This window comes from Dinoponera quadriceps, unplaced genomic scaffold, assembly GCF_001313825.1.
Source record: "Dinoponera quadriceps isolate SergipeBrazil2010 unplaced genomic scaffold, ASM131382v1 scaffold405, whole genome shotgun sequence".
Lineage (NCBI taxonomy): Eukaryota > Metazoa > Arthropoda > Insecta > Hymenoptera > Formicidae > Dinoponera > Dinoponera quadriceps.
In genome coordinates, this window is record NW_014554754.1 from 1938552 (window position 1) to 1962260 (window position 23709).

At 44.8% G+C, this 23709-nt stretch overlaps 1 protein-coding gene across 9 annotated transcripts in view; it reads left to right on the forward strand.

The window, feature by feature from the left end:
- The window catches only part of LOC106741342 (trafficking kinesin-binding protein milt), a 59624-nt gene that overhangs the window by 3644 nt on the left and 32271 nt on the right, over nucleotides 1–23709 (forward strand). For 3 of the 9 annotated variants that reach the window (XM_014613218.1, XM_014613215.1, XM_014613217.1), the window contains exons 4-6: nucleotides 4029–4236; nucleotides 12423–12527; nucleotides 14541–14645. In XM_014613218.1, coding sequence (XP_014468704.1) covers nucleotides 4029–4236; nucleotides 12423–12527; nucleotides 14541–14645 — 418 coding nt within the window. Of the gene's footprint in view, nucleotides 1–4028; nucleotides 4237–6155; nucleotides 6244–6580; nucleotides 7038–8766; nucleotides 8977–9591; nucleotides 9744–12422; nucleotides 12528–14540; nucleotides 14646–23709 lie in introns of those variants that run through there. The other 6 variants (XM_014613210.1, XM_014613211.1, XM_014613209.1 and 3 more) reach the window with 4 other exon arrangements.

Here is a 23709-nt window from a genome sequence, read left to right on the forward strand (position 1 = left end):
GACACATAGCCGTGTCGGCTCTCTTTATTTGCCGAGAGAGTGATAAGCGTAATTTGCTTTCGCTGACATCGCGGAGTCGCGATGCTGCTGCGCGGGATTGCGTTCGCGGAGGTGCGCCGCAATTCGGCGCGACGCGTTTACAAGAGCTGCGACAAGGCACAGAGCAACGGCTGCGAGAAAGACGTCGCCGATCTCACCTCCCACGATGGATCTCGGCATACACGCAAGGCGATGATGGTCTATCGACCCGCGGAGGAGCCACTGTCTCCCGTTTTCCCGATAACGTTTGTAAGTTGGAAGAAAGGAAAATGCGCGAAGCCGGCTGGACGCGCGAACGATCAGAATATTGTACGTCCGAACATTCTCTGAGATCCGAGAGTGAATCCGCCGGATGCACCGTCCAGGGTGACTCGTTCCCCGTTTTCCCTAGTTGAATTTCGCCGCACAGCTTGTGGAAGAAATAACAATGGCTGAATTCAGCGGTAAGAACGGCTCGGGGAGCGCTTAGCGATTATCGCTTCCAATTGGCGTGTGCTTCTAGATATCTATCAAGGTTCTGAAAGAATACTCCAGTTACAGGCGATAATCTCACTGAGCTGTTTTTTCCGCTGAATGCAGCCAATACAAAACGAAGATGTATTCTATACGACGGGTATTCCGACTAAATTGACTTGTTTCGGAATTTTAAGGGCTCTTCCCGTCATGGCTCGCTGCGAGCCCTCTCAGCTGATAATGCTTAAGAGCGAGTAAATTTGTAACTTATAACTGCAATTTGGAGTTATGATTACTCTCATTTTTGGCGATATGTTTATGGCGCATATTATCTGTTCTCGTTGTATTTTATATCAAGTGTGTGAAAGAGTATTATTTTCGTACAATAACGTAATAATAACTAATCCGCTGACGCGTCGACATCTCAAGCTAGAAGCATTCGCATGCGGACAAAATAGTTTGATTGAATTTACCTGACAATGAAGTAACCAAATACGTTTCGGTCGGAGGAAACGGAAACGGAATTTCTCGTTCTCACGAAACAAATTCAGTACTTGCAACCAGAAACATCCGTTTCCTTTGACTAAAACCACATTTGATTTCTTCATTATCAGGCAAATTCAACCGGTTTCCCATTTCCGTGCGTAATCGTCGAACTCGAGTTCTCTCTTTGTTCCTTTGTTTTATTAATTTCTTTCTCCTTCTACGCTCTCTCTCTTTCTTTCGTGTCATAAGTTGCAGCTAAAAAAATCACGATTGTATTAATTTCGTTTTTGCATCCGCTGATAACGAATGCGAGATTCTCATCCATTCTCAATGTGAACGCCGAAATGGTAAACAATAAGCTGACCGTTTTCTCCCACTCCGTGAAAGTGTCCGACCGTCTATCTCAAGAAGGTTCCTTCAACTCGCGGGAGACCTGCCTGAGTTTAGTACGTGTCGTTGGTCACGTTGATCTCATTCGTGCAAAATACAGTGCGCGAGCAATTTCGACGGAATCGATCGGTATCGATTTCGGATTTAGAAAATATACGTCTGCGACCGCGTCGGGAAGAAACTAAAGAAGAGTATCTCGAAATCTTTCGCGTTATCATCCGACCCGTTTCCCACGATCATGAAATTACAAATATTCAGTGCTTGCTTCGTCCTTGTGAAATACGTATCGAAGTGCTTCGAACAATTCGCTATCGAATAGGCTATTATTTCGTGAGCTTTCTAATTCCCTTTGCTGATCTCTCCCATTGTCTCTCTCTTTTTTTAATTTCTCTTCTTTAGCCGTCGTAAGAGATTTCTTTCACCAATCAACGCACAATCACATTATCCGCTATATTTATCGCCGGAGGGAGGTGTAAGCGTTGAATCATCCATCGCAATTTTCTTTCTCTTTTTTTCTTTCTCTCTATGTTTACATATCGCGATTGTGTTAGTGGCTTCAGTCGATCGTTCGCTTGTCTCGCGCCAATTTCCCGCGAAATCACTGTTGGACATCGAAGCGGGTCGATCGTTCGTCTTACGACATTTTCGTTTTCCGTTCTTGTCGCATGGAATATAGCGAGATATACTGCGTAACCTTGCCTCGTCTCGCGGCTTTAGAGCGGCCGAGAAGATCAGAAAGTGAAATTGACTGGCGGGACATTAACGAGCCTTGACTGACGTGTAGAAAGAATGTGCAAAACGTGTTTCGGGCCACCTCCTCCGTCGCAATGCCACCACCACGACGCCGAGGTTCGTTCATAAATATCTCCCACGTACGAATTGTACGTACGTAGCGCCCGGCGTTTTATTGACCCGCGCTCCGCATAAATCAAATCGCGCCGTCCACGACGCGAAATGAAAGTCCGCAGATGTTCCGGCGCGAATCTTATCGATAACAGCTATAGCGATACCAACGATATCAACGTTGCACATATGCGTTATTGGCAATACAGCTGTGTGGCCGGCTTCAAAGCGTGATCTCTATCGCCTTATCGCACGCGTCGATACCTTATCGATAACAATGATTAGGAAAATTTCCGAAACCGAAAATTAAAGCTCGATCTGCTATACTGGTGGTGGTAGAACTGAAGAAAAACATATTTGCTATTTGTAACTGTAATTATCATAGTGAACGAATTATAATCAGGAAAACCATTTTTCTAATAAGTGCACACGCAAAAAAGAAATCGATCTGAAATCAAGAATAGATATTCTCATATATAAGCAAGAATATTATAATCTTCTTGGAGGATTTTTAATCTTGATTTGATTGAACTTGTATTGATGCAAGTATTACCCGAACCCAAAACTAAAAATCCTCTAAGAATACTGTAATATTCTTGCTTGTGTGTGAGAATATCTATCCTTGATTTAAGACTGTTTCTTTTCGGCGTGTTGCTATAATGCCAGTGATACTAATCTTACATACATATTGCTACACAGAGAAAAGGATTTCTTTGGATTCAACTAATTTCTTTAATTTAAACAAATTTGTCTTTTGGAACGAAGCAAACGAACGAATGTTTGATTAAACAAGGAAGTTCGGTTCCTAACAATAAATTAAACAATAAATCTCTTTACGTCAGATGACACATATTTCTTTTGCATTTTCATCCAAATGTCACAATAGTCATAAGCAATTACTTGGAAGAAGTAACACAATGTTAGAAAAATATTGAAGAATCTCTTTGTTTCGGTGAAACATTATTTGATGTACAATGAAATAAATTTTTCTTTAATTGGAAATCAGATATTATTTCCTCTATCGATAATATTATTTTTCTATCAGATAATGACTAGTAAAACGACATTTCCATTCAAACAAGATGATATTTGATAAAATTGTTATTTATGTTAAACCCAAATCAAACGAACACGTATATCAAGTTCAAAGAAACCTTTTTCTTCGTCTCCCTACTATTTTTGTAGTTAAAATCGCAAAAAAGGGTACAGTTAAAGCCGAAAAGAACTGTAATTTCTCACAATGCGATGGATTTCTGCCCGCTTGGTTTTACGCAGGATTAATCGGTCCCTCATGCGTCCGCAATAGTTTCTCGCCGATGGAAGAGTATGGACCTCAGACTTTAAAGTCACATACACTCATCTCTAGAATAGCGAAATTAATCTCCGAATTTGAAATGGCGAGCGGCCGCCCTTCGCATCCCCTTCGCTTTTCCACGTCAATAAAATCGACGGCCGTTTGTTGACGCGCGAGGCGCGCGCGCGTCGAGGCGGGGCGGCGTTTGCGAAAACAGCCGAAATGAGCGAGGCGCGCGACCGACAGACTCTCCTGAAATAAACTCCGTTGGAACCGGAAGACGAGCAAAATGAACGCATCCGCCGGACCGGCGGCGCGTCTAAATAAGCGCGGCGACGGCGTGAAACGCCGGGTCCCCACGCGCGTATTATTTAGGGGGGCTCAGGAATCGGCGGCAGGAACCTCCCCTTCGAAGGCACTCGGCGTTTGTCTCGCGATGACACGCGCTTTGTCCGGTGTCCTACGAGACCCGCCGGCAGCGTCGCTCACACGCGGATACGTCAAGTGCGAAATCACGTTTCAGGACAGCGAGGCGATATCGTTCGTCGCCACCGCGTCCAAGCTGGCCACCGTGGAGGATGTGGGTCCAAAGCGGCCCGAAGGCCCCATCCGACCATCCGCCGCCTCCCTAAAGGTCTCACCCACGGCCAGGGCGACTCTTCAGGCGCTAAGGTCACCCAGGAGCAAGCTAGCCACCTCCGCTAGTACCCGCGACGCCGAGACCATCACGGGTAAGACAGACCGAGTCACCTCACACACGCGTATACGTACCGGTTCGGGCGATACCACCACGGACGATACTCGAAGTATCGATACTCCCGACCGTATCAGTTCCACGGGCGAAAAGCGCGCGACGAGCGGTTCTACACTGTAGAGCTTCCTTCGAAGTGCCTTCAGCGAGCACAGCCGTAAAAATGTCAATAAAAATCAGATGTGTTAGAGGACGAGGCTCCGTTGTTTCCCAGACGACGATCTCGTCGGACGAACGGAGCGGTATTTCAAAGAGCGAGTCGCGCGGGTTCAAGGATCGACGAGCAGGATGCGGATTTACATCTGACGTTGTAAGCGTACGAGGAGGAACTGTCTTTGACGGTGCTAGCACGAGGAGTTTTATAAAGTGCTTCTACGGCTTACCTGTTCCCGAGCCCTCATGGTGTTTCCCATTGGCCAAATGATGATTACTCCTGCCCGGCCGGATAATACGCCATGCTCCATTCTCATCATCATGATCGTCATCATCATTATCGTTATCGTTCTAGTCATCATCATCATCATTTTTATCGTCGTCTCCGCATCATAATCGTAATCATCATCATCGTTATCTTCTTCTTCTCCTTCTTCTTCTTCATCATCTTAATCATCATCATCATCATCATCATCATCATCATCACTAAAAAAGACGACTGTTATTGCAATTATTTTCGTCGTCGTCGTCGTCGTCGCAGGCATCCGCGAGTGTCCTCGATCTTTGATACGCTCCAAATTGCAACAGTCGAATGCGGAACATGCCGCGCTCGATAAAATCCAACTTTCTAAAATATCGTAACATCGTAACACTGCGAAGCGCGTCCGAAATATCGAGAGCGCTCTATTACTCAGACCTCGAAATAGGCGACCTACAAAGGGCCAGTTTCATAACGTTTTTCAACCTACGCCAAGGCGTCGTCGTCGTCGTCATCTCGCTATTGCGCGCTTTCGGGGAAATCAGAGCATCACTAACGACCCTCGTGTACATCGAGTCGGCATTTTTTCCTTCTCGTACTCGGCGCTTCCAAATCGGAGTCGCGAAGTTTCGCGCGCCGACTGCAACTTGTGTGTCTCTCGCGACGGGGAAAAGCTGAGAGAAGCGTTCGCAATTGGACGCTCGTTCCATCACGCATACGTCAGTTTATTCTCGTCTATTATGTAATACAGGCGTACATACAGCACACGCGTTTTTTTTTTCGGAGGGTTCTCGACGGCACTTTGTGCCATTTGCCAGCAACCTTGTCGAGAATCGCTACTGAGGATTGAAGCCGTGATCGATCGCGAACCATACGGTTCGCACGGGACGAAACTGCGGGAACGTTTCTACATTTGAAGAACCGCACCGCCCAAATTGCACCTACCACTTCCGATTCCAATATTTAACGGTGGAGTCGCACAGGAGTTGATCCTGAAATGCACAACCGCATCGTTCGTCGAATAAGAGGGATAGAAAAGGAGGGAACAACGTCGGCGCATAAAGGGAAAGGGAAAGTGAAAGATTAATTACGCGTCAATTATGCAGACGAGTGCTCGCGTCCTTTTAAGATTGATCCTCCGGCAGCCGGCTCTTCAGAGCGGAGAGAGATTCGTTCGATAAACCGCTCGATCACGGGAATCGAAATTGGCGGAGCTCCAACGGATGATACCGGTCGCTGCTATTTTCTTCCGTCGCGACGCCCGTCCGACGGAGTTCTCCGGCGGCCCGCGGCTCAAAAAGTACGCTTTCCCGAGAGCGAGAACGCCGCCGACGATATATCGCGAGGAGTTCGCACGACTCTCGCGTAATCACCGAAAATAAAAAGTACGCGCCGCCCGACCTCGCTCGCTCGTTTCACGTGAATTAGTGAGTTTATAGCGGCGTGTAAAATCGCGGACCGTACGGTCACGAACCCGTCGATTACGCCATTTCGATTTCGCTTGAAATCCGCGATCGAGTGTGCACGACCCTGTGTACTATACACAATCTGATTCTCCGCAGCTGTCGGGACATGGTAGTTCGCAGATTGAAGCACTTACTAATGATTCACTGCTAGTTCGCGCACATTGTTGAGTCATGTGTTTCTCTCTCGCTATCTTTCTCTCTCAGTGTTTACCGCTTACATTGATAACGTTAACTCGATGCGAGATATCTCGTCTTTCTCCTGATCGCCGCGTTAGGTAAAGAAACTAACTCGTCGTCAAGGCCGTCGCAGTAACGTATTTTATATTTCTTACCGGGAGAAACACTTATATTTCCTATCGAGAGAAACACTTGGCCGCGATTTCGCAAGAAAGAGCGCGTTACGCGCGCGTTAACTTCTATAAAAAGAAAATTTATATATTTCGAAGGACGGAGTGCGTCTATAATTGCTTCACGCGAACGATCTCGGATTCGTGAAGCAACCGGCCGATGCTGTAAACGGGTCCCACCGGGTCATTGTCTCGGCGGCTAATTATGCAAGTCTCTTTGGCACGTAGCTTTTCAAATTGGCCGGCCGGGTAGCTCGCGAAAGCCGCGTTTCGACGACTGCCGGCGGCCAGTTCGGCAGTTTTACGTAATTCGGCGCGAGGTAGGCGCGGGATTCTCAAATCTTTCGCGGACGGGACAAGTTCGAGTTTACCGACTGCGTGGAAGGCGTACCTTAATGAGGAAAGCGAGGAAGGACGAAGAAGGAGGGAGGTTCGGCCAACGCTGGACGTGAGATTATGTACTTAGGTACAAGGGAGCCGAGAAGGCCCAAGGGCCCGGCGAGGCTCAAAGGAATTCTCGAGAGGCGCGAGGCGATCCTCAGCAAGTGGCGAGATGGTAGGACACTTTCCTCGCCGTCATTTTATTCGATAACTTTGCATGCGAATCCTGCGATCCCCGTCCATCGGCCGTGCATTTTCACACCGAGCGTTGAGAGCATGCGAGAGAGAGAGAGAGAGAGAGCTAATAAAACACCGTCGAGAATCAAGGCCGCTTTATCTACGGAATTAGTCGAGAAACGTCGAGATAACGAAATAATTAATTCTATTTGTATACACTGCGAGAAAAATATTTGGTGTTTGCGACCACATACATAATCATCGTGATAAGAGAATTATAGTCGGGAGAATTAGGCTTTTTAGAGGAAACCAGAGCAGCTGGCTGGCTGAAGGGGTAACTTGGCAAATTGATTATTTCTGCTATCTTCTGAGATTCTAAGATATCTAAGATTGCAGAATCGAACAAGCAGAACTTGCAAACATGTCGAAGATGATTATGAAATTCCTACTCGCTCGGTTCTGCAGTCTGTTAGAAAACAACAGAAATAATGAATTTTACCAATTTATCATTTTAATTAGCTAGCTCCTAAGTGTTACTACAATGTTATAATAACTTTATGTTTGTTACTATTATTTTTGTGGTTAAAACTATAAAAAGGTTATGGCCGGCATCGAAAATAAGTATAATTTCTCTCGGTGCAGAATGTCCCAACATTTTTTCACGCGATGTACCAGGGAGATTTTTGATACCAAGAGAAGTAATTTTTTCCTTCACCAAAATTGCGTTCGAACAATAATATTCGAGAAGCGAGCGATGGAAAAAAAAATGAAGTTCTTCGCGAACAAATGAGTAGCAAAATTATTTTCTTCGATCAGTTTCAAGTGGGCTTTGCTCGAACAGAATTTTAATCTAAGACTTAGCTTCAAAGATGCGTTATGTTGAAAACTGAAGAGTCATTATAAATAATGACCTTCCTCGACATTTTTGCTAAGAAAAAAAAAAGTTACTTCTTCTGGTATGAAGAAGAATTTCGCTGTGCATTCCGCACGTAAGAATTTCAGGACAATCTATCATACATTTATCTCTTTTAATCATTCTTTTCCTCGCTTTTCAGAGAGAATATTCGCTTCGCCATTGAGCCAATTAAACATGATACTTCGATCAAACGAACATAATGAATTATTAATCGTGACTCCGATTAATCATGAATCGCATATGAAAGACGCTAATTCGTTGTGCGAAATTGTTGTCTACATAAATTATCAATTGACGAGAAACGTGCAAAGCGCGTATAATACAACGCATAAATTTACAACCGCATGTTAATGTGTCGTATATGTCGTTAATGTCACGTATAAATCCCGTTTATATTTTACGCCACGGTTGGCGTAAAATCAAACGTCGTGCCGAAACGCGTCACATGTTTGATAAGCTCGCGATATATTCCGCCTGTCGTCAATTATTCGCCGACCGGTACGCGATCCGCAGCGGGTAACGATACCAAGTATCGATATTCAGCACCGATGCCCAGAGGGGGTTAACGGGCGTTATCTGCCGCGACTAGCGTATCGACGACTCACCTTCCTGCTACGCGCGATCGCCGGTACGTGGCAGCACGTGTTCTGCAGTCGAGCTATTTTCGTCGCATGACAGAACTTCCGTCGCACGGCGCGGAAAAACGTCAATGAAGCCGCATCACAGGAGGAACGTTACGTAAATATTCGCACGTTTGATTTTCGAAAAGCAGTCACGCGCGATCCAAATCCGCCTTACGATCCCGCGCTTTTCCGACGAGACGATCCGACGCTCGCGCGGAACGAATTCGCGCTGAAATGCAATCACTGCATCTCGCAGGCACCGCTTTTTGCAGAGAATCGTCGGCCGAAATTCCGTTACGTAACTAGCCGCTTCTAAAACCGCAGGTATGGAAGGTCTTCGCGCGAAATGCCACCGCGGAATTTTACCGGGGGGAAAAAAATACACTGTGCGAAGACACGTAAGTGTTTTTAACATTTTTAATGCCCCCCTCCACCCCCCTCGGGTTTCTATTTCCTCCGTTAAAATACGACATAATCGACAGAGGATTGAATAACATTGACCACCCGAATGCTTTTATCCGCTCGAATCATTATCCGCCATTAGGATCTTCCTGAGGAGGATATCGTTCGCGCGTCCTCGATACCATCCATCCTTCCTCGACGCGCGATAATTCTCCCGTTCGCGCGATTTCCCGATTCCGTCCGGGAAAATCTCCGGCGATCCGGTTTCCACGATTCAATTCGAACGAGAACGCCGTGGGAGAGGGATCGGCTGTGAACCATAATTGTCCGCTGTTCTTCTTTCTTATTACCACCGATAAGATCTGCGCGAGCTTTTGCGAAAAGCGGGCAACACTCGCGACCCGTCGGAACAATCTCGCCGCTAATCTCCGCGTCATCGCGATTATGTGCTAAAACGCGATAACCTGTGACGCCCGCGGTGTATCCTTCCGCGCGGGTCATCTCGGTCTCACGAGAGAGAGAGAGAGAGATAGCGCGTCGAAAGTACAAAGTTCACGCGAGGCGCGAGGCTCGCGCACCTTCCCGGCGCGGCAGCGTCAGCAGTTACAGCATCGCGCCGGCGTTGTGTGTACAAGCCGCCACGTTTTCCTCGATTGCAAACTCCGTAGTCGCTCGTGGTTATCGCGATTTTCCTCGGCCGACAATGTGCCCTGGTGCTGTGCGGCTTGCGCGACGGTTCCTCCGAAGTTGCGCGTGATGTCAGGTCAGTCTCCTCCTCCGGTCCGCGTTTTTCGCGGCCGCTAATTCCGCGCGACGGGCGCTCCGAAGATTATCTCGCCTTAAAAAGCGATTAATAAAGGCGGAAGGTGGTACTGTATAATCCCCCATTTATATTTTGTACAATAACTTCGTTGATCAATATTTGAAATTGACTGATTTAACGACTACATTCGTCGAAGTGTTCGATCGGTTCTTTTAAATTGAACTTGATTTACTGGCTTGTCGAATAATCATGTCGAATACCTCGGTATGAAAACGTCGAGAAAGGGATTGTATTAAATTTCTTTCAATTAGGAGCCACATTAGCAAAATACTATACTATTGTTTAATTTTTCATAACTCGAAATGTGTACCGCGGAATAAAATGTTAAATAACGAGCCGAACACTCAAATATATACAGTCATGTAATCATGCGCCCAAGTTTAAAAAGAATGAGGAAGTATGTACAATTAAATGCTAAAATGTGCCTTGAAGATGTTTCGGAATGCTCGAAGATAAAAATGCGTGATGACAAATTCCGGCTGTTGCGTATTGACGTATCATCGCCGCTGCGTAAACACACGACGGTCTATTAAATACATAATCCCGCTAGAATTACTAGACTAATCGCTAGAATTCCACTTAATAGCGGAAGTATTAATTAAAAGGGGCCATTATACCTACAAGGGTCATAATATCACCTTCCCCTTTAATAACAATTATTTTTATTAACAGGAAAGACTCCTTAACGTACATAATTAAGGAGAGATCATATGTGACGGACAAATTTTGGAAGTCCGGCAGATCGATTTAGAGACAATTATGGACACTTTGTGCTAACGACGGATCCAACAGTTCCCGTCGATTAGACTTCGGGGAAGTGATCTTTCCTCATCTATTAACTTTAAGTGACTCAACTGAGATCTTGCTCGAGGCTCCCCATCGCCGAGAGCGGGAAAGTCGAAAAGTTGCGAAAGCACCGACGACGTCTTGTCGATTTTCGCTAAGGGAGAGAGAAAGAGAGAGAATATCCGCTTTGAAGCCAGTTTCAGGGAATCTGTTATTAAACATTGCTGTAGGCGGTACACCGTCGTGCAGCGCGATGGTAATAGTCGCGTCGGCTCCCTACATAGTGCATCTACATACGCGGCGTCTCGTGCGGAACGCGTTGGCGTGTTGCGCGCGCTCGTCCTCGTTGTAGGGCTTCTCGTTGCGGCGAGCCGCAGATCCCTCCTCCCGCACCCCCTCCTCTTCCTGTTGCACCGCGAACAACTTTTTGTCGCACAGGTCACGCGCATCGCGGCTGGGATTTTAACATGCGGTGTATAATGCGACGTCGCGGATGCTTCGGAATAACTTAGCGCATTTGTACGTACTTGGCGAGGGAGTGGATATTACACGTTGTACGTTTGTGACAACGGAGTGTCGCGTATTATACACGGTACACGGAGAGGGAAGAATTAACGCGAATTAACGCGATAGTGAATGAACTAAACCGCGTTTTCGTGGAAGGTTCGAGAATTTCCGGTTCTGAGAGCTAAACTCAATTCGTAAGAACCGGGAATTCCGTTTCCTTCAACCCAAACGCGCACGGAGAATAGTAATTCGCTGGCGCAGCAAATTTTATTTTGTGGCAAAATCTGCCTTACTGTATGGACGGCGAAACGATTTGTTAAGAACGCCAATTGCCATTCGTTGGATTATCTTGCTGTAACGACAAATAAGTAAATATAGGAAAACGCGATTTCGTTCTAACAGCAAATTAACGTTGTCCCAAGGACACGTTCGCTCGGCAGAATATTTTCTATCCCGGCAACGAAATTATTTCTGCTCTACTAATTACGAATAATTCGCTAATTCGATTACGCCAACTAAATTTGATCGCTGTCGCAACGAATATGCAACAATCATGTGGTTTCGATACAACAGCAAAATTATCCTTCCCCTTGCGGTTCAGTTCGTTCATTTCGACCAATCTTTTTTCTTCCATATATCAATTAATGCATCAGGAGCCTCAATTATTTCGCAAGCATTCTTAGTCAAACGATCGGTAGGTTTACATTTGTGGGATTGCAATTAGATGTCCGAAACATGAAAAACAAAATGACACGTCAATCGGGTGATCTTATCCGACAAGAAAGCAGCGTCCTGTAAAACTCGCTAATGAGAGTTGAGCCGCAAAATTAACAATCAGCGTACATTCGCAAGACACCTCTCGCTGTTACATGCTGTTTCCATTACAAAAAAAAAAAGAATGACATGATTTATGCGAACGATTATGCTTTATTCTATCTTCATCACCCGCATTCCTTATGACATAAAGCACTAACGTCAATGCTATTATTAAATCAGACTGTCACCGTCGTCGACTTGAGCACTCGGCACTGCCGAGCTGACGCGAGCGGTCGAGTCGACGACGTTGGACGATGTAACACTCCTTCCGTTCTCTCGTCGTCGCTCTCGTCGGGATCAACGAGATCGACGAGAGCGAAGGCCCTCCGTGCATCGCACATTTCATCGCACGTGATTCAAGCACGCACGAGACGGGTCGAATCCGCTCTCGTAATATGCACGCTCGACCGTCCGCGCGCGCGACTCTAAGCGGAACGAGGCTTTATAGCGCGAGCATAATGATGCCTTCGTGCACTTAGTAACGCCACGGATGCTGCGTGTTTGTTGCAGAGGTGTGCAGCGGAGGGGAGCTGCCAGAAGTCGAGATAATCAGCCTGCTGGAGGAACAAATACCGAGATACCGATTACGAGCCGACACTTTAACGCAGTTTCAAGGTAAACCGCAATTATTATTTCCTTTTTTTCTCGCCAGTCCACTTGCGCGAAAAAATCGCGCGAGAAACGCACTTCCTTCGGCGACACGGCGGAAATAGAAACCGGTTAATTTTCATTCCGATGACAGGATTACATCGGGCGAATCGAGTTCTTGTATTCCTTGATGACTGATTCACGCGAATGAAAATTGGCACGCTGATAAGAGCGCCGATCTTGTCCGGAAGATAGACGAGTCGACGTTTGATAGGTAAATAAGATTATCCCGATGAATTGTGTCACTGTGTGAATCGTATCTTTGCGATTAAAAGTCGACGGTAAAAATATACGGTTGTTTTGAGAAAACCCGCGATAAAAAGGTCGAATTGCTGCTTTATCGAGCGGAGCTGCGAGAGCGCCCGGTGCGAATAATAAAATACGACGCCGAAGATGTTAATGAGTTGGGAAAGCCTTAATGTGTATGGCAGGGTGCGAGTCGCGATCGAATTTCGCGCGTCCTAATTAAATGAGGAAGCCCGTCGGGCAACCGTACGTACGACAGTGCTTCGGAAACGATCCCCACTTTGCACGATAAAAATAGGGAGTTTCACTAGCCACGGTTACCAAAATATTATTCCCAAAACGTTCCGCATCCAAGAGAATAGTTTCGATCGAGTGAAGGAAAGACACGCGTCTTACGAAATATGATTACAGACAATGCCTAATTATAATTATACAAACGTAAAAGCGAAAAGAAGATAGTTGCAACATCGGAGGTAGATAATGTAAAAGTACCAATAATTTATAGACACGCATCCAAGCCTGCGCATTCTTATTGTTTTGGTTTCTAAATGTAAATATTTAAACCCTTCAATATGGAAGAATATATGTATATGGAATTTATACGCATATTCTATGTTAAAAGTTGAAATATTTGTATTTAAGGACCAAAGCAATAAGAACGCCCGAAGTTAGATGCTTGTCCAGGCATCTGAGTAGAAATGTATCTAGTCTGAGTCGAAAGCTAACAGCTAACTAGTACAGGCTAGATTACATTTTTCAGCTTGTCGCTATTTCTTTGGATTATTCACTAAAACGCGGAATCGGCCTTGTGATCCAGCCGTTGTCTAGCCATTACAAATATAATAGAGCAGATAGCACCGTCCATTCTAAAATATACAATCCAGCTACTGTGCAGCAAATAAAAACCCAGAATATTTCTGAAAAAATCTTGAAAAAGTAGAGGTGAGCGTTACATTGTTGCCGACTAGTTATGACCCTTCATCTCGTAACTGTAATTTCGCTTGTCCAGACCATCAACCATCTTCTTCATCCAGCGATTATCTAATCACAAGGAGAAATGAGCGTTACGTTACTGGCTGGTAATGAACGTTAGACGCCGATTTTACCATTTCGTGGACTAAACACTCGCGAGGTTCAATTTCTGCTACGCCATTGGGTACTTACCTCACTTGCGATGAAGTCGAAACCCGCTAAGGGTGGCCACGAGGTGCATGAAAAAAGGGGGAGGGGGGGGGGATGTCGTCGAGGGTACGCCAACTCGACGTTGGCCGTCGCGTCGCGAGGCGAGCCACACCGGGAACGTTTGACGGCTCGTGACAAACGGTTAGCCGGTGGTAATTCGAGCGCGATGCTCCCGTATCGCGTGTCCCGTCAATAAACCGAAGCTCTAAAAGACGCGCCCCTCGGAAGAGGCCGGCACGCGTACCCCACCAATTAGCCACAGTACATTTAGCCCGTGGCGCGCTTCGCGCGAGTTATAATCGCACGGACGATGCGTTTTTGCCAGCCGTCTTCGGAACGAACGCGCGATTACCGCATTAATTAGCACGAGATGATACATTGCCCCGGACGGACGATGCACGGCTGGTGCTTCCGTCGCAATATGCAGACCGCGGCGGCGCTTAACACATTTTCGTGACCTTTCCCCCTCGGGTGGTGGGGGGGGGGGATAATCTGGAAATTGCACTCGAGCATGTTCGAGATTGCTGATGAGAGATCGCGTGATGTTCACAGGGTACGAGAACGCAGATTGGTTCATCCCGGCGCCCGCGCTGAAGGCGGAGGACGTGGACTTGAAGCTATCGCCGGACCAAATCCGGGAGACTCTTAACTACTTCAGTAAGTAGAATTCTCGGCGTCTTCCCTCCCCTCCTTTCCCCTTTGCTTTTCAACGACCCTTGAAAATGCCTTCGTATACACGAGGATGTAGCGCGTAAACTGAACACAAATGATGCGAGCGAAGGCAGAGAGGCCGGATACGGTTTGCGAATGCTCCGACGCGCACGAATGAGACGAGGTCTCTTCCTTCCCCTCTTTCTTTCTCTCTCGCTATCCCGCCGAGAGAGGAGCTTTCGCGTCGGAGTGCAAAAAAGTAATTTCTGCCCGACACTAAAGTGAGACCTTAATTCGATCGCGTTAGCCGTAACCTGATACGTCGAGATATGCAATTATTACCTAATTGCGGCCCGGTCTCGCGGCAATTAAGACGTAGTAACAGCGCAGAAATCGAACGGGTACCGTAAGAACGGAAGCGGAGGCGCGATTTAACGGCGCGGGCCATGCATACACACATACACACACATGTGGTCACATAGGTGTGGTACAAGCTGCGATGTTTAGCGCAATAAGCAGGATAAATCCAATCAAAGGCGCTCGATAGAAAATCCGCCGCTCGGCGGCCTTCGACGGGCAATGGCAACGTTTGCTCGCGCGAGCGCGATTCCGCGATGCGTGGAGAGCAGAAACGCGTTGCGTAGAAATCCAGCCTGCTAAGCGAGACGGAAAAGTGGAGAATTATCACCGGGTTGCCGGTGTAACGTCCAGGTGTTGAGACGCGCGCTCACGCTCTCTCGAGTCGCGATTATCTCGCGGAAATGACGCGAGAGATTCCGCGGGTACCTTTCTTCGACGCGGCTTGGGGAAGGGAGGGGGATGGGAAATCGGTTTCGACACGGTTTTTCCGTCCCGCACGAGCGGGAAACGATATACCGCCGGTCGTTTCGTGCGATGCGGGCTCTCGATGTCTCCCCGCCGCCGAGATATCTCGCGTGTCACTGATTACCGATTTCTATCTTCCTGAGGACACGAGCAGCGTTTGATTTTCATTTACGCGCTCCAGATACCCCGGCGCGGGAGTACAACGTCTGATTACCGGTACGACCGGTCGCGTCGCACGCTGCGAAAGAACGGTCCGGTGAGGATTTGGCCCTTCTGCGTTCTCACCGCGATATTCCGTCGCGTGGAACGTCACGTGGACCTTCCACCTGGAGATCCAAAAGGCGAAATTCGCGCCCGTCACTTTCTGTTCGCGGTGCGTGAATTAAACATGAGCGAAACACATGTGGATCGATCCGTCTGAAACGGTGTAATTATGAATTTCCTGATTGTCCGACAGTTTGAAGAAAAATCTCATTTTCCGTCATCAGCCCCTAATATGTCGATAGTTCTAAACTAGCAACGGACTCTCAGATTTGACTAGTATTTTTTTTAATACTTTGGAAGTTGCCGTATTTTCTAAAAATAACTTATTTTAAGTCTAAATATCTCCGGCTGACAAAAATAAGCGAGTAAATATAAAATTAAAATAAAATTCATAGTTTGAAACTATTGACATTTAGGAATAATAACTGACAGAAAATGAGATTTTTTGAAGAAATGGTCGGATACCAGTGCGTTGAGATGGATTGACCCATGAACGTAGTTGTTAATTTCCAATTCTAAATCGATATTGTAAATTCGAGGAAGGATAAATCGCGCCACGGCTTATTATTTCCTTTGCGAAACATCTCGACCGAAAGGAAGACGTTGGTACGCCGGGTCGACATTTTAATACTTCCTATTTCACATACTCTATTCGCTCGTAGAGTAAATCGTACGATTAATACATCAGTGTCTAAAAATAAAAATAAACGTATAAAAAAATACCAGTGAAATATTGAACTAATAGAACATTGAAATATTAAATAATCCTTGAACAAGTCTTTCTTCGAGTCTTTCTTCCTTCGCGTGGAAGGAAGCAACGCTGTTTGTGTATCAACAAAATGAAATAATAGCCTATATAACATTGTATCTCAAGGTCCTTCATTGATCCTTCATATTCGACGGAACATAGAAGGTCAATGCAAGAACAACACTTCGACTTCGGGCCGTGCTGATGCGCTAAACCAGTTCTTACGACTATCGACGAATATGGGAGAGAACGGTACATCCAAGTTGTACCAGTCTATTTAGTAATTGGTACACGAAAGTATCTTCTCTTCACTCTTTCTCTCTATCCTCCGCCATTCATCCACCTGCTCTCTTTCGCGTCGTTCCGTCTTATCCCGTACGCTTGTTTAATCCCAGCGGAATCGCGAGATACGAGATGCGTGTGTGTGCGCGCTCTTTACGAAGCTCCTTCTGCTTGAAAATCGCGGAAGAGCGCGGAAAATAAATAATGCACGTGGAAACGAGACGAAGCGCCGCTTGGAGGGGCTGCGGGACGCCGTGAAAATTTCGTACGAATTCCATTCCGCCTCTCTCACGCGCGGCCGGTGGGAGATTCTAAGGCCCGCGGGAATGCGATCGCAGTTGCATCGCGCATACAATGGCGCGCTATTCGTACACATTGATTTGCGGCGCCTTTAACGACGCGGTCTGAAAGAGTAAGCGTTCGGGGAAACAGCATTAGCGGTAATCCGTAGCGGGGACGGGGGGGTAAAGACGGAGACACGCCCGATCAGATATATCTATCGGCCGAAAGAAGGCACTTATGGTAGCATCACGCTCATTAGCACACGCACTTTGCATAGATCGCATTCTCCTCCGTCAATTATCCCTAATTTTCATCTACGCGAGGCTAATTACGGAGGCTCCGCCGAAAAGAAAACACCGTCTCCTCCCTTCGCGCTTCCGCGTGTACGCGCGCGCCGTTGCCTCAATAATAACCGTATTAGATATAATGTACGCGCAATTTGGAGAGGAGGGGGGGGGGGNAACTCGCGCGCGTTGCTCGCGGTTAACTTGCAAAATTGCGCGTGCGAATCGAATCGGCCTCGAATGCTCCATTCGCAGTTCTCGTCCGCTGTTTCCCTCCGCGATATCGCGGGACGGTTCGCACGCCCCCGCGAAACGAGCGATTAAAAGTTCTCGTTTCTCTCACTCTCACGTCGGATTTAGTTGGGCTCTTTATTGTCGGCAGGCAACGGGTCGTCCGTTTGCACAACTAATCACTGTTTTCCGCGCAATAGCGTCCGAAGTAATAATGAGAATCCTCTCACAGCCGCTGCAAAAAGGGACACGGAAAGAAGGCGGGAGATTACATTGTTAGCGATGCGCACGTGGACGCGCTAACCGCTCCACTTTTCTCCGCTTCGTTTTGCATATACGCGCCATTTCACCTTTTCCTCGAACCGCGCAGAAACGGTGAAACGGCTCGCGCGCCGAGAAAGAACACGCACGACGGTTGATTTTTCTTTCGGTTCCCACGAGAATTCTCTCATTCTTGTTTTCCGGCGTCGCGCTCGTGATTTCTCCATTCAACCTTTCATCGCGCCCGGCGTAGAAAGTGTTTCGCCAGTTTGTCGTCTAATTGCGCTCTATTCGATCGTTCGCCGGTCGAGCGGCGAGGTTAATCGGCCGATTCGGCCGCGATCCGCGACCGTCGCGATTCGAAGAAACGGGAGGAAGTCGCGCGGTGTTAAAGGCGCGGCCCGGCACCGCGGCGTTAGAACTTGTAGAAAACACACCTGTACGTTCGTTGCCCAACGGGCTTGCCCGATTACTTGCCGCTTGACCGCCGAGCTGTGAAGATGATGTGCCGCGACGTTGGCGCGACACTTTTTCGAACAGCGGGAGAAAGGTAATGACGCGAGAATACGCGGATGATGGGAACAGCGGATTGCAACGTGCAAGAAGATCCGACGCGAGATAATATCGCGAGAGATACAATGCGGGGCTATTTGATGAAGATGTAATTGCCTTCGGATCTCTTCTTCCGTTCCCGCGTTTATCGACTAACGGGGGATAAATTGACGAGTATTATCCACAGAGTTTCCGTGGCGTCATCTTGACCGACGTGAAAAAAATTCACGGGCAAATTTTGCAGCACCTGAAGAAGCTTGAAGAAGAAAAAACGAGTCTCACGCCACCTGGTATGCCCTTCTTATAGAAATTTATAAATAGCGGAAAGCGCACGTCAAATGCTCGTCTGCGTCCATTCACTTTTTCTTCTTCAAACTTCTTGAAGTGCGAACGAAACTGAATTATTTTTGTAAAACTAAATTTTTCCGTAGAATATAACTTTTTATTGGCAATTTTCTCAGCGATGTTTCCTTTTGTATGGTTCTGTTCAAAGGTACGATAATTTTATTTAGTAAAGTTAGACATTTATTTAGTAAAGTTTTTGTTAGTAATAATTTTATTTAGTTATTTCAGAGTTTCTTTTTTATGTTTTTGAAATTAATTTGTCATTCTCACTTAGCGTATACTTTCTGATTCATCATTCATTCATTATCTTTGTAGGAAATATTCTAGAAAAGATTTTATCAGTAAATATTGTTTTCAGTAAAACTTTTCTGATTTTTTTTTTTCTTTTGTATCTTTTTCTTTATTGTAACTATTAAAATGAAACGAAAGGGGAAGCGCATGAATTTGGCTTCCTTTTTATTTTTACCTTTTTCTCAACCGATGTGAAAAAATTGACGTGTGCTCGCAGAATTTCTATTTCGATCGCTGATCACATTTTTGCGCTCGTCGAATATCATTCAAAAAAATAACTCGTACTATACATACAATCGCCGAAAAATTTAAATTAAAAATTCCGCAAAGCGTTATTGCGAGCGTCACCGGGAAATTTCGTGAAACATTTAAAACATGAAAAACGAAATATATATAGTACTGCGACTTTCACCAGATCGTATCGTTGATAAATAAAGTACTCCTCGTTGAGTTCGTGGATGCCAATTCGCAGTTTAGGAATCGCGAGAATCCGCTATATCGGCGGCGTAAAGAGCACTGCTTTCTCAAGGAGTCTCCTCGAAGCGTTCTCGCGGCGTATATCCTGAAAATGTCGGAGGCCTCCACCTGCATCCGATATTCGCGCGTTCACTATTGGCAATCGAACAATTCGACAATAGGATTCGCCTTACCGCGAACCGGCGATGTTAAATATCACGAGATTATCGCGTATTACGGGAAAACGAATTAATTCCACCGCCCCACCGTTGAATGTTAAGTGTACTTTTACATGGCAATTTTGTTCACTCTTACAATGTGCGATTATCATTTTTAACATTTACTTAGCATTGACTTGAAAAAAGTACCACTCGACATATCAGCGGGAGAGAAACACGATATTTTTAAGATAATATCGCGTATTACAGTAACAAATTTTGTGTTAAATCGATTCGTTGAAATTTTTGTGTAAAATTAAAAAAAAATGTTAAATTAATAGATTTACTTTGTTAACATATTACTTTTTAACATATTCACCTGGTTAAAGTAAGACAAAAATTTCAGCGGACTGTTATTAGCACAAAATTTTTTACTGTACATGGAACACGAATCAATTCTACCAACGTTGAGTGTTAAGTGTATTTTTACGTAGCAGTTTTGTTCACTCTCGCAACGTGCAAAGTTAAATTGTCATTTTTACGATTGAGGCGTTAACTTGAAAAAAGTGTCACTCGGTATATTGAAGGGAGAGGAACGCAATATTTTTAAGATAACGCGGGAATTTCTCCGGTGATACGGTCACTATCTTAAATTGTTCGCAATTAAAGGCGATACTCTTCGCGACAGCAGAACGCATTCTTGATCTAATTCTGACCACGCGTCTGCGTATTTCACCACATTATGTAAGCGTGCACATACGCTTCTGATATGTGTACATTTTGAGAGACCTTTACAATATGAATCTTCCGTTAACGCGTCAGTTCGTGAATCTCAGCAGATTCGAATTCTCGATGTTATATTAACGATATTTTATTGTTTCCTGATTAATCTCCCAAAAATGGTAGAATTATTTCTAATCGGGCAAACAAACAAAAGTTGTTGAACGTCATTCAGATATAAAGAACGTTCAATGCGTTACCATACAAAGTGGGTCTCTTTTTCTATACACAACGAACGCAATATCAATTATCCTACCTGAGGAAAAGCTGAAAATATTCGGTTTATTATATTATATTATTTAGCAGAATTTTATTGGAAATTTTCGGAAATCACAACAGAGAGAGATGTGATATATTCAAGTACGTGTGAATACAGTTATGGAGGATTACGTCATTTATGTGCGCCCTTACCACAGGGCGCGGCGACGCGTGCCACGTGGTGAGAAGCGAGGCGGTAGTCAGTTGCGACCTGCCGCTTCGTCGGCCTGTCGTTTCTTATCACGTGGCACGCGCTGCCGCGCGCGTCTTGTGTGCAAGAACCGTGAAGATACACGTATAAATTAACTTTTCATTGCTAGCATAGTATTCCCCCGATTCTAGGTTGTTTCCTAAATCGTATCCCCCCCCCCCCCTTCTCTCTCTCGACCAGATTTTGAGTTCCTCAGGTTCGATTCAGAAGTGACGGACCTTAAGAATTTATTTCCTATTTTCTACAATGTTCGAACAATTAGAGCAGAACGCAAGGGAAGATCGCGAGATACGGACACGACGTACTCAGTCGGAAAGATCCAAAGATCAAGGACTCGTAGCTTAAAATACTCGAAAAATCGAAACCGCAAATTCGCAGAAACCTAAGATAGTTGGTCTGTCGTGCTGAATTTTCAGTATCGATATTAAGGGATTCCTCTTCATAAATTTATTATTTACTGAAAAAAGTATTTTCTTGTAATTTTATTTAACTATTTAAATAATCAATATTAATTTGGAGCGAAATTAAGACAATATATATATATATATATATATATATATATATATATATATATAATATTAAACACGGAGATTTATTATTTATTTTTCATTTCTCTTATTAATATTCTTATTAATATTAATGCTTTATTTATTCACAAGTTGAACCAATAAAAGTGTACACGTGATAGAGAGTGGTGTATGAATATTTAAATATGTGTATGTGTGTGCACATACCGTATTATTACAAATTATAAGTTTTCTATGGCTATATTTTCAAAACAAAGAGAAACACACCGGTCTCGATCACACGAGGTATCTTTCGCAGACGCCCTTTCACAGCTAAACATGATAGGATTCCCAAGAGGTGCTAGATGATAAAAACCTTCAAGATCCTAGCACCTACCTAGGGAACAATGGTACAGACAAAAACTCCTGATTAATCCAAACGTGGACATGTGATACAGATGGATCGGGAGCTAACGGCCGCTTTGGTGCGAACATATATGAATATACCTAAAACGAACCATAGAGATGGCATACCTGTGGGCGATTTTGTCACGTGAGGAAAGATATTTTGTGTCGCTGCCCCGTGCTTACCTGCAAATGGATAGATATTGCCTGCATATTTCTTGAGCGTCAGAGTCAAATGAAAACGAAGGTCAGTACCGGCCTGTTTTCAAGCTTAAAAATTAAATATAATGTGGGACTGCATGCTAGCTGAACTAAAGGAATCAACATAACTCTGCTTTGGTTCCTGGGCGTTAAGATGCACCGAGTAATGGCGGCCTAACAAAGCTGAGAACTCAGGTAGCCCTGGCGGAACAAGCGGTCGGTGTCCCATTTGTCTTGGGAAGAAAGTATATATCAAAAGCTGAATGGAGCAAGGACACCAGGATTCATGGGAGGCAGCGAACGGTTGTCGACGATCTAAGTAGCTGATGCAACATCCCACTGAGCGGAACAAAAGAGCTGCTTAAAATGAATAGAAAAAGACTGAGACTGGGAATTTCTAACCTAGGGTCTCCTAATTGGATATACAGGCCTCAGTATTCATTTATGTAAAATTTTCGGCACAGCCGAGAAAAGTGAGAGTCATTTTTGCGAAGGAGAAAGTTTTGCTGCAGAGACACTTTGTGTCGCTGACCCGTGCTTGCCTGCAAAAGGTATAGATAAATATTGCCTGCATTTCTTGAGCGTCAGAGTCAAAGGAAAACGAAGGTCAGTCCCGGCTTGTTTTCAAGCTTAAGACTTAAAATACTTATTATAAACAGGAACTGACAATCTCATAAATTTAACACTGTATAACACTGGGCTAAGATTGGAACTAGAACCCTAAAAATCAGCGGAGAGTAAAGAGAAGGAAACTTAGATCCAGGCGACGTTAGGGGCTGATTTAACACATTGTTGACCGGTCACGAGTTAACTCGTGTCTTCCTGCTCAAACGTTGCTGACCGGCCACGAGTAAACTCGTGATCGATGCGATTTTGTTTCGCATCGATCACGAGTTGGGTCAGTACGTTCTCGGAGATCATACAGTGTAATTGTTGTTCAGCATACCATAAGCTGTGTCTTTCGCTAATAAAACTCGTCAAATTGTGTCCCCTTTGAAATAAAAAAAAATTTTAACAAATTCTAAGTAAAATTGCCGGTCAACAATGTGTCAAAAAAGTACTAGGAACTTTGGTTTAAAATTAATTTGTAAATAAAAATATGATAATTATTAAAAAACAATTTTTTTAATAATATCTGAAATGCATCCTATTTTACAATTTTTTAAAAATTCGTAAAAACTTATTTTCAAGTAAAAAAAAGTTATGATAATTATCAAAAAACATAATTTTTTTTCAATAATACCTAAAATGCGTCCTATTTTACAATTTCTGAAAGTTTGACAAACATTGCTTCATCAATAAAAATGTTATGACGATTTTAGTAACGTGCAAGTTTGCCCAAAAACGTGCGGTCCCAGGCGTATGTCTTACAGATTTCTTAGCGGTCCGTAGTGTGTTAAGAACCCCATCTGTTTTTTTACCACTACTATTACTATTATATTAATCCTTAATATCAGTTTTTTTTTTTTAATATTTAAAATCCCATATGTAGTTTAGGAGGAATTAAAAATAGAAGTTAAAGGTAGGACATTAATTTCAAGGGATACATATGAAAAGTCCGATTTTCCAACTTGACAAACGTGTAAACGGTATTTCCATCCGCAATGCGCGGCCAAATTTGAAAAGGAGATCCCTAAGGAATCTACCAACTATTCGAAACATCTAACCGACACCGAATCTTCTTCCGGTCCCACGATCGCCGGTCGCCGTGTCTATGTGGGGGGGGGGGG